This window comes from Aptenodytes forsteri, unplaced genomic scaffold, assembly GCF_000699145.1.
Source record: "Aptenodytes forsteri isolate BGI_AS27 unplaced genomic scaffold, ASM69914v1 Scaffold132, whole genome shotgun sequence".
Classification (NCBI taxonomy): domain Eukaryota; kingdom Metazoa; phylum Chordata; class Aves; order Sphenisciformes; family Spheniscidae; genus Aptenodytes; species Aptenodytes forsteri.
In genome coordinates, this window is record NW_008795520.1 from 975,647 (window position 1) to 990,948 (window position 15,302).

Sequence of the window (15,302 nt, forward strand, 5' to 3'; positions counted from 1 at the left end):
AGCGTACTCACTGAAACCTGATGATATTTGCAGCCAGCTGTGTGTGCCTCAACTTTGTCAAAATCAGGCCAGTTATTTAGATGCCTAAAGACAGGAATTTTGTTTTAATTGTGGTCAGTAAGTCATACTGCTCTGCCAGTTCACAACTCCAGACATTGTGTACAATGAAAATAATTAAGACAAACCACAGGAAAAATTGGACATTATTCAAAAAGCAATTAAAGTGATTAACATTTTCAGAACTCTATCTGCTTTCTTCCAGATGTCGTTAATCCCCAGAAATTAACTGCAACAAAAAGTAGACTGTACTCACCTCTTTCCTTTAGCATTCTGCCTGTCAGTATGCAAGGACTATCTTATTTTCTTAAATCAAAGAGACCCTAATGAATTCTCATGTTCCCCTCAAGTAAGTTTTTGTTACCTCTTTCTTATCACTTTGCTTATTTTCATTGACAGTATCTGAGAATCTTGCACAGACGTTTTACATTTAGACTTCACATGTTGAACTAAGCACAGATTGATTCAACAGCAACAAAGAGAAGGCATCCCATCACATCCGTTTTAACGTTTTTGTCTTGTCTATCAAACCGTAGTCTTCAATATCACTTCCACATCCTTCTGTCCTTCACCACTGATAGGTGTTGGCCCAATGGAATTTAGGGAGTGAGAACTTCAGACATATGTCTGATGACACTCACATTAATAGCATTATATTTATGGAGAGAATGATCCTGATTCTTCAGTTTCCAATCCCCAGAGTAGGTATATACACCTGAGAGAAAGGAGTGCAAAGCAGGGGAATACTTGCTCCTGGCATTTTACACTCATTTGGTGCAACTGTGCAGATGCCTAGAGAAAATAAAACCCTTAAAAAAAACAACCGCAAAATTCAGTGTTTTGTTACTCGAACCAAAAATACCCAGGAACAGCAGTTATCTATTTCAGGTTATCTTAGTTTGGTACCCAAGTTTATCACATGCTTTCATTACAGATATTTTCAGGTGAGAATTACTCAGTTTCAAAGCCATCAAATTCTCTTCAACATAACTTACTTGCTTCTCCATCTTGGCAACTTCCAGCCCTACCCCATAGGGCTGACTTCCTTTGTAGCGTGGAGGACATGGCAAGCAGTGGAAACCCGGATTTGTGTTCACACAGCGATGGACCTGATTCACCTTAAAGCAAACATCTGACACAGCTATACACTGCAGGAAAAGAAAGAAAGAAGAAACCAATTAGATGGCTGTGTAATGCCCAAATAATGAAAATTTCACAGTGATTTCCTGATGTTAATGGAAACAAAGTCAATACCTCATCAAGATCCTCACAGACGGTACCATTGCCAAGGTAACCTGCTGGGCACGGCCCACATGACCAAGACCCATCTGGGTAACTGTTGCATTCTGCTCCAGGAAAGCAAGGATTTGACAAACACCCATCTGGCAAAGACACATAAAAGCGTAAATTAAGCTAGGAATATAAAAGGCATGTAACACTTCATTTAAGAAATGGGTATTAGCTTAAATCACATCTGATGCAACAGACTCTTATAAAACCCCTTAGAATTAGGGTTACTAAATGCATTTAATATACTGTTAATTTAATATGAAAATATTACAGATTGCTACATTCAGTTGAATACATTACAGCACACTGAAGACATGTTTAAGAAATGCATCCTTGTTCAGGAGAAGTCAGTATTAAGAACATATATAAAATCCCACTGATCTAAACAGCACCCAAAATAGTTAAACGTGCTTTCCTGAAACAAAGGTATAACTAGTAGATTTCTGTAGTATCAGTTCTTAATTATCCATTAAAGAAATAACAGCAATAATAATTATTCAGACTGAATAAAGAATGACTAAATACCAACCAATTGGGCAATCCTTCTTATTGCACATATCATGTTGCTTGGTATCTCCCACACATGGCTTTCCTCCATATTGTGGCTCTGGACTGTTACAGAGGCGAGACCTCTCACGAATTCCTCCTCCACAGGTAACAGTGCAGGCAGACCATGGAGACCAAGGACCCCACTGACCGTTCACTAGGATGTGCAGAAGAGAGGAGAAGCGCATCACAGGCAATATACTGAGGACAACAGCTGGTGCCAATTACAGCAACCCCTTCTTCCGATCCCTGACTGGAGACAATTTCTCACTACGTCCGTAGGAAGAAAGATGCTGGCAAAGCCTTGCACTGAGATAGCAATATTTCAGAAACAAACAAACAAAAAATACCCAACTGCTTTACAGGCATTTTTTGGCCAATAATTAAAACAACATGCCGCGCCCACTGGCATGGTGTATGGAAATAAATCAATTTAAGTTGATCAGAACAAGTACAGTGCCTTCAAAGCTCCCACTAAGCTTTCATTTTGTACAGAAAGCAGGGTGTGACCACAGGACACAAACTTCTGCTGAGCCAAACCTGAGCAATATGGCTTTTTTTATGGCAGCAGTTTGCTCAGTAAGGTTGCAGCTATTATTCTTGTTTTGTAATCCATTCATCAGTGTATCTTCAATAGTATTGCTTGACTCAGTATAAATAACTTATTTCAATGATTCTTCTGCACATTTTATACTGGTACAACTCTACTGATCCTGTCGTCATCAATCCTGACTTTTCTTGAAATACAAACATCTTTGAACCAAACTGTATTTGTTCTTAGTACTGCACAAAAACATAAGGGCAATGGTGTGTGTCCTTAAATAAATAACCTTTTCACTAATTTCACACGCACAGGTAGATCAAAAAATAGATGAAGTGTGTATACCTATTTAAGTACTGTTGGTTTACAAGCTTGACATCAGTTTCAAGCTCATCCCATAAGTAGAAAGCAAACTGAGGAGGGAATGAAGAAAGATATACAAAGGGAAAAAAGTGAGGAAAAATTATATGAAAGGAAAGCGAAAGTGAGTGGAATGAATGGTCTCTAAAAAAGTTAAAAAGTGTAGATGAGGAAAAAAGAATTATAATAACAATTACAATTATTATAATTATATAAAAATATTATTCTAATAAAAATATAATAAAAATAAATTATTATTACTGACTAGTGGGGAACTGTATGTCTATTCCTAACATGTACAGTATCAGCCTCCTTTTAGATAGAAAGTGTTTATATTTTTGATATGCAGAGATAAATCACTAAGTTATAAAATGAAAATTTCTCAAACTCTTAATGTTTAAAGCCAAATCATAACTTGGGAGGTTTACAAAACTGCCAACTGTATTGTTGTCTTCATTTTAAAAGCACCCTTGTGTGCTATTTCACCCCAGAGCTACAAATTATATTTTCCGGCACAGAAATTCACTATAATTTAGATCTGAATAAAGAGAAGAAATTCAGCTGGAATATTATTGCGTCACCTGGGATTCAAGACCACAGACGTACCTGGACATGGAACCTTCTCACACTTCTCTGTTTCACGCCCGTTTCCCACACAGTTTTTCCCACCCATCTGGGGGATAGGGGAATTGCAGAGGCGGATGCGGGTGATATTTCCTGTTCCGCAGGTAACTGAACAGGAAGACCAGGGAGACCAGTGACTCCAGCCACCATCTTGACGTACTGCCAGAGAAAAGAGCAAAACTCAAGGAAATAGCCCACCTGCAGCAGTAATACAAACTCACTTGTGAAGTTGACCTTCTAATAAGCCTCTCACCGCATCTGATGAATGTCCCATTTCTTTCCTACCGCTGTCACTTACAAAGCCCAGCATGTCAGCTCAGACATTCAAGTACAGATTTCTTAAGAATCTCGGTGACCAACATATGACTAACATGCACGTTAGATATTTTATTTAAAAATAAACTTGTTCCAATGAAACAAATACTTGTTTAAAATGCATATTTGGACATCTAGCAGCTTCAGCAATAGCCTTAGGTACTATAGCAGCCTGGATATAGCAGCTACCTGCAATAGTGTTAACTACAGTTCTGGAGACACAGTATGATCCTTTTAAGTGCCTTAAATATAAAAGCAGTTTGATATTTTACAAAAGTCTTCCATGATTACTGTATTCCTAAAAACTACTAAGCTAATGGAATGGGCCAATAATCACAAATGAATTGCAGATCAAAACGTGGCCCCATGTATCATGATTATCAACTGAGTGTTGTCTCCAAACTGACTTCAAACAAGAGACTCCAGTTGATAATGTTAAAGAAAAGATCACCCACTATCTTTTTGTTTAACAGAGCTGAGCCCAGAATGCACATACCTATTAAATTGTCAGAAAAAGGAGAAATATTTGAAAGGGGGGAGATGACAAAGAATCTAATGATAGCTACTTTAATTATGCATATATCAGTGTTCAAATACATACTGTTCTGACTAGTGAGCGTTCATAGCAAATTCAGGCTAAGCTTGTTTTTGCTTAGAGAAGTCCAAAGCAGCTTTAAAAAAAGGAAGAAATTTTATTACTTACTGCGATGGTCACACTTCTTAAAGCTGCACATCCTTGTCTGGATGTGCGGGCCTGTACAAGCACTCCTGGTGACATCACACGACCTTCCTCGCATCTGAGTCCCAGAGCCACAGGTAACTGAGCACTTTGTCCAGTCTGACCACGGTGACCAGCCTTCCTCACTGTCATCAGCTGCAGAGCAAAAGGTACAAAAAAGTACTTAACACTGAAAGTTGCTCTATTATCCTACTCAGAAGATTTTCACTTCTCTTTGTCTGTAGAACATACGCTTCGTCCTTTCTTTTTCTAATTTTGCTTTCCCAAGCTGCCACTGCAAGTTATGGACTTATGGTTTAATGTAATGAGAGGTTAGCACAGATAAGAATCCTGGATCTTCATGAACTTGCATGCAGCGTGTTTGCACGAGGCACTGACTGTTGGAGGAAGAAGAACATCTTATCTCTAGAATGGACTGAGCCAAAAACTCGAGTTCCAACTGCCTTTGAGTTCAGAACATAGGTCAGTATGATGAGATGTGGCCCCACCTCTGAACACAACATAATGGTGAACGTGATCAAGAGCACATTTTAAGAATATGCCCTATGCTTGAATAGGCAAAAAACTCTTGAGTATATTCCAATGCATTTTTATTTAGAACATCTAAGTAACTGTTTTCTTCTGCAATAGACCTGTCTAGTACAGAGTGAAATGTACTGAACCCACACTGAAGTCACTTAATAAGTGAAATTACTAAAGCTATTGTCACTCCAAAGTCTAGTTCACAGCCTGCAATGCTGTCTTAAATGAACCTTGACAATCTGTTCCACGTTAAGTAAAGCATTATACCAGAAGAGGATATACGACAGAGAAGAAATCAAACAGAGTAACAGAATGACAAGAACAGAGAGGAAAAATAACTTGCACTCTTAATAAATATTGCATCAAACCACATGAAATTTTTGATCCGGAACTTCAACGTCCTCCACAAGGAGACAAGAAGACATCCTAACCTATGTTAGTCTGTTTTAACTGGGCAGTATGGAAAAGAAATAATAGTGCACAGCGCTATTGCAAACCAAAAAAAACCAGAATGTCCAGCCTTGGAAAACACAACTAGGGAGGAGTATGCATCTACCCTTTAGTGTCCAACTTCGCTAGGCAAGTTATCAGCTTACTTCTAAGCAACTGAAGAGAGACCAACTCCTCCAGAAAGTAACTTCAAGCAGCCAAGTTACTTCGTATGATCCTTGTATACATATAAGTTTCTTATTTGATCTTACCTGCCTCAACCTCTTACTTGTTTTGACCTCTCCAGCACAGCAGAAGTGACTTTAAATATTGCCAAAGAGTACCTCTTCCTTTGGCTAAATACTCACAGTGAGAGCAGACTGGACAACATTCGCCTTCAATAAAAGATGGATCGGCACAGGAGACTGCTGGGCAGGTGATTTGATGGCACACAATTTTTGAATCCTACAGGCAAAGAAATCAGCTTACTGACTTATGCTCACATACAGAGGCAAATAAAGGCAGGCATCTGGGGAAAGTTTCATATGTGGAAATTCTTTGATTTGTTCTAAATGTCATGGACATGGGCACTACTTTTTATAAATATCAGTAAGTCTAGGCCAAGCTCTGAGTCAGTGTGACCTGACCTGGAGCAAACCCACTATCCATTTTTGCAGAGAAGAATGTTTCCAAAACTTTACCTGGCAGGTGCATTTGGTGCAGCTATCTACAATCCAGCTTTCATTATCTGCAAAGACACGGCCATCCTGCCAGCAAACCGACTGGTTCTTCAGTGTTTTGTTAGGCCCAATCAATTCCCACATAATTTGGTTCTCTTCAGACTTGAAGATGAAGCAAATGAAAAAAATTGTGTACTTTGTAAGCAAACCATTTTAAATAAGACAAAACTGAGACACTACTAGATTTCATTCTTCCATGTATTTTTTATACATTTATGTACATAAAGCAGAAGATCTCAGGTACTTCAATACTGCATAGCAATTCTCCAGTTAATAGTACAAACACAGTCACACAATACTAAGGGAAATCTGTTCTTAGCAGTTTTGCTTTCCTCCAATACAACTCATCTTCAGATGGGAAAATTTTAGTCCTGAGACATGTGGCATAGTAATAAACTTCCTTCGGAAAGGATTAACTTATTCAGAACAAGAAGAGAGGCAGACTTCAGTAACATGTCACCGTCTTACTTCAACTACAAAAATCCCATACATTTACTTACCGTTTAGGTACCCTGTGTACATCAGCCGCTTGCTGATGTATTCATAAATGGTATAAGCATGGTAACAACACTTCAACAGTATACTGGCAAGGTTGGGTTCGTTAGCTTTCAATTTCCAAACCTGCTGTACCTTTAAGAGGATTGATTTCCTCTGTGTATGAGTGCGTGTGTGTGTTTTTTTAATCCCAGTCTGTGAAAACCAAGCCTTCATTAAAGTGTTATACTCAAGAATTACCTAACTAGACACTCTGAAAAATGTAGGTCATCTCTACATTATGTAGATATACCAACAGGTATGCACATGTACATACAGAAACCTCTATTAACTGCCTGTGGTATAAAACAAAGAAGGAAAGAGTACTGCCCAACAGACCTCTTTTGGTTCTTCAGCCTTACAGGTACCTACCACTTTTTGGAGGTTATCAGCTAAGTTGTTCACCACGATGCGCAGGCCAGTGAGCTCTGTGAACATCGTTCCCAGCTCTTCACAGGAGCGGTCACAGAACTCAGCCTTCTTCTCTGGCTTCTCCCCCACGTACTCGGTGGTGACAGCAGGGCTCAAGTGAAGGATTTCAGTGCTCTCGTTGATGGTGTTCACTTCAGCTGGTAGCAAGAGAGGAAAAAAGAAGAGCTGCATATACAAAGTTCTTCCACAGATTACAGATTCCTGCTGAAATCACAGATTGGCACCCATGTGTAGGGTTTAAACACATCCATTTTGGCACAGCTTCATGCTAGATTATACCCATGAATAAAAGAGAGGGGTTAAATGTCAGCCGGTTCCAATTATAGGCTTTCCCTTTTCAAAATTAAGAGCCAAGCTGTGTCTCACTCGGCCCTCACTTTAAAACGCTGTTGGCACTGCAACACATTAATTTATGAAGAAGGCATAACAAAAGGACACTATCAAAAAAGCAAGCCCATTTTATCCACTCAGTCATGAAAGGTTTCAGATTTTTTCATGACCTATCACATTTTCTCAATGCAGAAAAAAAGGTAGGAGAAAGTTTCCTTGCAGAAAGTCATTGTCCTTGTTCTGCCCATAAATTCCATGGTTACTTGGCTCAAATTTGGACTGTTATGCAATTTACACCATACTCTGGGCTGCTCGGTGTTACACTGCCTGGTGTTAAACTCAGAGGAGCTGTTATAATGATAGTTTAATTCTGAAGTGAAATGGAGGTCGAGCTAAGATCAGGCTGAATATTTGATTTGTCACTCCAAACACTCCTCCATCAGGCAGATCGTAATTAAAACAGAACTTTGCGTGCATTATACAGGGAGAATTGGACATGTTCTAATATCAGTTTAAAAGACCTCCCTGTCTATAGCAAATTCCTGAAAAGGAATATAACAGAAAGCATCAGCAGTAATTAATAAAAAAAGAACACAGATAATTAAATAAAACAGTCTGTGTTCTGTTAATCTTTTAAATCTCCACCAGGTAAGTATCTTACGGATTCCATGGAAGCTTTCTCTAAGGACTCTATGGTACACTCAACTTTGGTATCAGCTATACAGAAATCCATGCTACCCTGTCTCTCAATAAAGACTTGCTTACCAGGCTTAGTAATGTTGTAATAACTCAAGGTTACCAAACAGAAAGGAGAAGCAAAGGATATAGCAATTTAAAAAGAAGAAATCAGCACAGGAATGTGAGCCATAAGACATATGCTTCAAAACAGCCCAATACCATTCAGTGTTGACAAGTCACAGAAGGTGGAAACGCTTTAAAAATTTTGAGGGCTTGATCTGATGCTTGATTATCCAATGTAAAGTGTTATATTTGAATGTACAAGCAATGAAAATGGGAGCAGGAATATTCTTCATTAATTTAGAAGGCTAAAAATAAAAGAACAAAGAACCAACCCATAAGATGACATTAAATAATTACTTCTCAACCATACTTAAAATGATTGGCTTGATGTGCTTTTCAATTAGCTATGAAGTATTTGCCGCTAGCCAAGGACTACAATAAATTCTTCACAGTATTCCAGAGTTGAAGTAATTGTCCAGCTTCACCTACAGGATGGGAGAAAACCGATATACCACATAGCAGGTCAGAATTCTGTGTCATAACTGTTTACTTCAGCTGCTTTTTGATTCCCTGGAAAGAATGCAATTTTCCTACCGCATTGAAAGACTAGGTTTCTCAGATTCTCCCGTAGCACTTCTCAGGTCATTAATTTCATATTTTTCAAGCCAACATGGAGTGTGCCTTGACCGGAACATTCTGAGGACATTAATAAAGCTGCAATCTCAGCAGGAAACATAAACCAAAACTATGTTAGAAGAAATAAATCCACACTTCCTACTGATACTTGGCAGCGACTGAAAGAAGATGCCTGGGGATCACTGGGAAATCAGTTCTACGCTGCTGGCTTCCTGCTAATTTCCTAAGGACCACATGATTATCTTTAAAACGAGAAACCAGAAGAGCAGAATGTGCATCCTTTCACATATGCAAATGTCATTCTGTTGATCTAGCTGAAGAAGGGATTTTCTTGATGTGCCTGTTTAGGCATGTTTTTGTCATCTCCTACCCAGCGCTGTGTGTAAGTTCTGCCTAAAGTATTTGCAACCACCACACTACAGATACTTTCCTATCCTCAACCCAACAGCAATCCCAAGCTACCATTTCACCATACCTCACGTTCTCATACTAGGATTAAAGATACAGTAGGAAAACACGGTCCTGCCTCTGAAAAAGCAGCAGGCTTTTTATGTCCTCAGAGCTGAGGGCACTTCACTGGTAACATCTGCCATGTGGGACACTCACACGTAAATTTGGCATCTTAGTGTCTGTACCACAGCTTAATGGGTGGGCCATCAAAATGAGAAAATACTTATGTACCTTGTGGTCAGTAACATATCGCACATGGCTTTTCAACTGTAGTAATTAAGCTGGATAGGCAATGCCAGAAAATCAGCCACGCATTAACAAGCCTCTCAAGTCATTTTGATGGCCTCAAGCCACAGTCTGCCATTAGCCCTCTTCTGTTGTTGCACAGGTAATTTCCATCTTGCAGTGTTCTATTGGTGTTGCAAAGTAAAAGTAAAAATACTGTGAATTGAACTATTTGCTAATACATCCCAAGAAGGATAAAACAAAAAAAAACAAATCTGTACAATTTATCGGACCTGAACATGTGGTAGTTGATAGGTGTGATAACAAATACATTAAAAAAATATTATCTGTTGGTTATTAGCTGCAACAGCTGAAGGGTATAAGAATTCCTCCTAAGGTATGTATCAGCATGCAGAACTCAATTATCCCTTTAGGCTCCCATTGGCTTCCTTTTCAGAGCAGAAGTCAGTAACCTCCCATTTTTACTTGACGATATTTCTAAACATTTGGCCAACCTATTTCCCTTTGCAGTGATCAACCAGTAATAATGTAAAACATTTGAAGACACCCTCTTTCGTTGGTTTTGCTGGTTCAATCTATCTACATCTAGGGACCTCATCCTCTTGAAGGAGACTGTTCCGCCTCTGATGGTTGAATGTGCCCTCAAAGTTCTACTTCATCTTCTGGGAATTTTGTTTCCACTGGTAAATGAAGTAGGATAGCTGAACTGCATCCTTCCTGAAACCATCCTTCTCTTTTATTCAGATTACAATTAGACCTAAATACACATTCTATTTTCCCACAGCAGTTCTGCTCCTCAAGCATTTCCTTCCACTAACAAAGCTGAAAACCAGTAATAAGTAGTTCTGAGTAGTTTCTGGGTACAGAAAACAGCTTGGCTGGGGTAGATGACAACCAACAAATGAGGGCATATCTTCTTGCCTGTGTCATCTAAGGCCACTTCCATTCTAGCCCACGTGACTCATTTCTAACACATCATCACACTTGTGTCTGAGGTCCTGCAGCAGGGCACACCTGTGGAACGTACGAAATAACCAACCAATATCTTTTATCAAGATTTAAAAACAGGCTAGCAAGCTCAGTTAAATTTTTTGTGCATTTACATACATACACAGTCCTATACAGATATATACATACATATATAGACACACATTTATATAGCTTATAGAAAGTTTTCGTTACAAAATCTCAGTACTCTGGCCCCCTTTGAAGAAGTTAAGACCTGCTACTGCTTAATTTATAGGTTTTTGCATAAACAAGGAAAAAAGTTTTCCATTTCAGATGGTAGGAGTTTCAAATAAAACCCCAAAGTCCTGCCTGCCTTGTGTACCTACCACATGGAATCAGCTGTCTCTGATTCTTGACTGAGCTCCTGACGGTTACAAACACTGGAAAGTAAAATAGCCAGCACCTCCCATGAGCTGAAGTACAAAACCTTAGTGCATACTTGACAAATTTTCATAACTCTTTCATGATGAATCCAATATACTCCCACACACAGAGGGCTCCCCTCCTGGTGAGGTCAGCATGAACTGGACTAACAAGAACACATGGCAGCTTGTCACATACATGCCTTCCATACCTCTTGTTTTTTTCTTATTTTCCTTAGGTTGTTTTGATTAACAACACTTTGGGATTCAAACTCAAAGCCTCTTTCAGTCAACAAACTTATTGCCAAGGAATTCAGTGTCTTTAAGAGTTGCAGACTTGCTCATTGAGAGTCAGGAGCAGAATTCAGAAGCAACGTTCCCAGTCTTGTGCTCAAAGAATCATGGACATCTCATGGAATAATGTAGGTATTTTCACACATAAACATTTTTCCTTCTGTTTCTAATAATTTCTTGCTTGACAGCTTTTCTCCCAACTTAAAAACAGAGGCTCAGAGTTATAAACCTAAGCAATAAGAACTAACATAGTAGCCTAGAGAGTAGAAATAGTCTCTCAATATAGCTAACAAATATATTCTTATTACCACCAAAAAGCAACTGAATTTTCTTTTTCAAATAAGATTCCTCTACCATTTCAGAGGGATCTGTTGCATGGGTTTAGGATAATAGGTCACCATTGACGTTTCTCATTTTCAGAGTCAACTGAACAGTATTAATGAGGTAAAAAAGCCTTACTTGACTGGCTTCTCTGGCATCCTTTTTTACGCAGAACATCCTCTATTGAGGTATCAAAGATTAACTGAATATTTTGCAAAAGACCCTGTAATAATAATAAAACAAAAATTAAAAAAGTTAGATCAATTTAGGATTAACCAATAACTGGTCTGTCTCAAACCCAAGCTACTGACTGGATTTAGCCATAAGTAAATACGTAAAAAACAATCTACAAGGCATTCAACCTGACACACACTGAAAAAAAATTCTGTTGATAGTTTTGTTAAATACAATTTCAATACTATAACCAATAAAATCAGGTATGTTCTCAAATAGGTCATAATACAACAGTTATTAATCAGCAATGGGTTCAAATCTCCATTTCCATGTAGCGTGTTTTAGATTGTAGCTCTATGAGACATTCATCACGAGGTCAAAGCCAACTTTTGAAGTTCCTGCCCCATCACACTTCCATCCTTAGCCAATCATTCCCATGCACTTCACTGTCTCTTCACTTGTGCTGGCACTACCCTGAGACAACACTATAAAACCAGACCAGTATCTTTTTCACTTTAAAAAAAAATCTCAAAAAAGTAAAAAATTACTTTAAAAACAGATTACTTCAGTGACCCACTTAACAGTACAGCTCCAAAACCAGTTCTATGAGCACAACTGATGGGCTAGGAAGGGAGGCAGGAATGGAGAGGCTGTGGGCAAGAGCTTCTGGCTTTCCTGCCAAAACTGGTCACCCTATGGAACCACACCAGCATGTCACGCTCTGGCTGACAACTAGATGGCACAACAGAATGAGAAAGAAAGGGCTTTTCAAATTTTTGAAGCCTTGAGTTCAAGTTTGATTTCAGCTGTGAGTGAAAAGAAGCCACCCTCAATGCACTTGGGCCAGATCACATCACTGTATGAGACAGGAAGAAATTTTCATTTTCTAGGAAAACCAGAAAGTTTCTAATTGCTTCATTCTAAAACAAAAGAGAAACAATAAATGTTTTCCACAAAATGAAAAAAAAAAAATCTCATTTACAGGACTGATCAAAACATTTTGTTCTATTTTTTTTTTCCAAATTTTTTTTTGTTTTGTTTTTTAAATTGAAACGAAAGTTTATTCAGAATGGCAAACCAAGATACTCTGTTAGGGGATGGGCCAACATCACATGCTTCAGCTCCATTAAAAATTCTTTCTTTCCTCCATGTTTCTTTTTCAAATAAAATTTAACAAATATCGACAGGTTCCTATGACTTGAACAGATATATTTCAACAGAAAAATAGGTCTCAAGAAATTTCCAAAGAATTCTACAAATCACTACAAAAACGCAACATGTTCAGAAGTCTTAAATCTGGAAAAGAAAGTGGATGATTGCTTAACCATCCACCGTAAACTGGTTTTGTGCACTTTTCCTGGCCTTAGACTTTGCTTTACCAGTCCTTTGTTTTCAGGAACCCCCAAATTCACACAACACGGATCCAGCAATGAATAAAAACACACTCTGGAGAAATTCTGCTTGGGAACACCTATGACCCCACCAAATCCAAGAGGTGTTGGGAGAACAAAGCTACACCTATTGCATCTTCTCAAACCAGTTGCAGCCATGTCCTTACCTTACCAGTGACCTGAGCTCCTCCAGGTTACCTACCCTGAAATGATTCTCCCGAATGGACCCTTTTGCCACATACATTCTGCTGTTCTCTGCTTTCAGCTGCTCATAGAAAGGCTCCTCCAGGATGAAGCTGTCAATAAGGTCACAGCCAACATAGAGGTTGTAGTTCTCCCCTGTTATTTGCACGGTGAGGTTCTTCCACTGCGAGTCGGCAAGGTCCACGTCCTCCAGGGAAATCACATTCTGGAAGCCATCCACCCAATAGATAAGGTCCAGGGTGTTGGCCCGGCCATTGGAAATGATCTCAAACTGCCTCTCACTGATGCCAGGACCCTCTAAAGCAAGGATAGTGCCTCTAGATTGCCTGTCCTGTCTCAGGGTGGCTGAAAGGATAAAGCCCTCATTTTGCCGTATGAGTTTGACAATCTTTTTTAATTTCTCTGGTTTACATGGAGGTATATGGTCAAACCGAATGAAACGATATGCTGGGATAGCGGGGTCTGGACCCCGAAACAATTTTGCTCCAACTGTCTTTCGGTTTATGTTACTGATTTGAAGTAAATCAAAGGCAGTCTCCTCTTCCTTGTCACCATCTGAAAAAGTTAACAGTGTGTGACAATATGTCTACAAAAAGTATTATAAGAAACACAGCTCTGCACACTATACTTAGTAACTGCAATTATATGGCAGACGTGAAGATCAGCAGAGTAAACCCAGTACTTTCCTACCTCCGCAAACAGAACTGTTCCTACTAGCCCGCAAGTGAATCGTATTTTCCACCTGTCATTTTCATTTACATGACAACTCTCGCTTTCTCTGTGTGTAGGTATAAATAAGTTTGATTATATAACTAAACATATGGCTATATATTTATAGCACTATATAATACACACTTGTATATATATACATGCTGTATGTTCATGTATATGCCTACGCATGGATGCATGTAACAATGTAATCATTAAATATTTTTTATACATATGAATGGATAAGGAAGTTGAGCCAATTTCTATATTTTGACTGTCAGCTAATAAAAATCAAATTATGAGAAGCCATGTGGCCACATGACAACAGGAAGCAAGAGATTTGCTTTTTCAAGATTCAGGCCAAGAAGACAGATGTAAATGAGGGCCTGGCATTCTGCCAGTTTACATCCTACTTATATTTGGTCTGTAGAGGTCTACTTCTCTTCCTCTATCTTTTTAAAATGTTCACCCCACTCAATGATTCTGTTTATGTTACTTTCACCATACATTTCCACTGCAGAGGAAAGTATAATAGCAATTATTTCTGAGATTATATACATTTTGATCAACAATTTCTAAAGAAAACAATTTTTCGATATTTGTTGGGGAATCTTCATTTAACAGTAGTAAGATGTATCTACCAAAAAAAAAAACCCCCCAGCAACTACTATTCCAGGCACTTCTAAAAAAATCGTATATGATTACTTTGCCCGCTGTAGCTCAGGTAAGCCAATGTTTTATACCAACTTTTAGCTTTGGGAGTTACTCTATACCTACTTAAGAAGCGTCAGAACTTACCCTGAGCATTTGAGGAAACCCACAGGGTTATCAACACAGCAAGCCACAACAGCCCACTCCTCTGCAGCATAACTCCTATGAATAAATTGAAAAGTAGTAAGTACTAGGGAAATAATATTTATCAACTACAAATATTTTACTTTACCTCATGAAATGCTATAAAGAGAACTCTCACTATACATATAAAATCAGATTTTCTATCTTGTCTGATTCTTGTAACACCTATTCTGGGGTTATTCTTGATGCCAGAAGTAAAACATGACATCAAGTGAAGGGAATAGGAATTCTTGACAATAAAGCTCCTTTTTATGCAAATGTCCCTAATAATAAAAAGGAAAGACATACAGAAAATACATGCTATTATTGTCTCCACGATTTTTCAGCAGCTGGCACAGGGACCACATGACACTACACGAGATACAGCATATTAGTAGCTGCATCTTTACTTTGGAGCACAACGTTCAGCTGAAATTCCTTGTAGGATAATGGGATCTCAGTAGATGCTGGTTC

General features: G+C 38.6%; 1 protein-coding gene across 1 annotated transcript in view; it reads right to left on the minus strand.

Moving 5' to 3' along the window:
* THBS2 (thrombospondin 2) overlaps positions 1 to 14,867 on the minus strand; it is a 32,030-nt gene extending 17,163 nt beyond the window's left edge. The window contains exons 1-11 of the mRNA XM_009281757.2: positions 14,793 to 14,867; positions 13,285 to 13,841; positions 11,656 to 11,740; positions 7,070 to 7,266; positions 6,125 to 6,265; positions 5,792 to 5,888; positions 4,437 to 4,607; positions 3,401 to 3,577; positions 1,877 to 2,050; positions 1,312 to 1,439; positions 1,053 to 1,205 (exon numbers count right to left, since the gene is read on the minus strand). Coding sequence (XP_009280032.1) covers positions 1,053 to 1,205; positions 1,312 to 1,439; positions 1,877 to 2,050; positions 3,401 to 3,577; positions 4,437 to 4,607; positions 5,792 to 5,888; positions 6,125 to 6,265; positions 7,070 to 7,266; positions 11,656 to 11,740; positions 13,285 to 13,841; positions 14,793 to 14,862 — 1,950 coding nt within the window. The 5' untranslated portion in view covers positions 14,863 to 14,867. The remainder of the gene's footprint in view (positions 1 to 1,052; positions 1,206 to 1,311; positions 1,440 to 1,876; positions 2,051 to 3,400; positions 3,578 to 4,436; positions 4,608 to 5,791; positions 5,889 to 6,124; positions 6,266 to 7,069; positions 7,267 to 11,655; positions 11,741 to 13,284; positions 13,842 to 14,792) is intronic.
* Between the last annotated feature and the right edge of the window lie 435 nt (positions 14,868 to 15,302).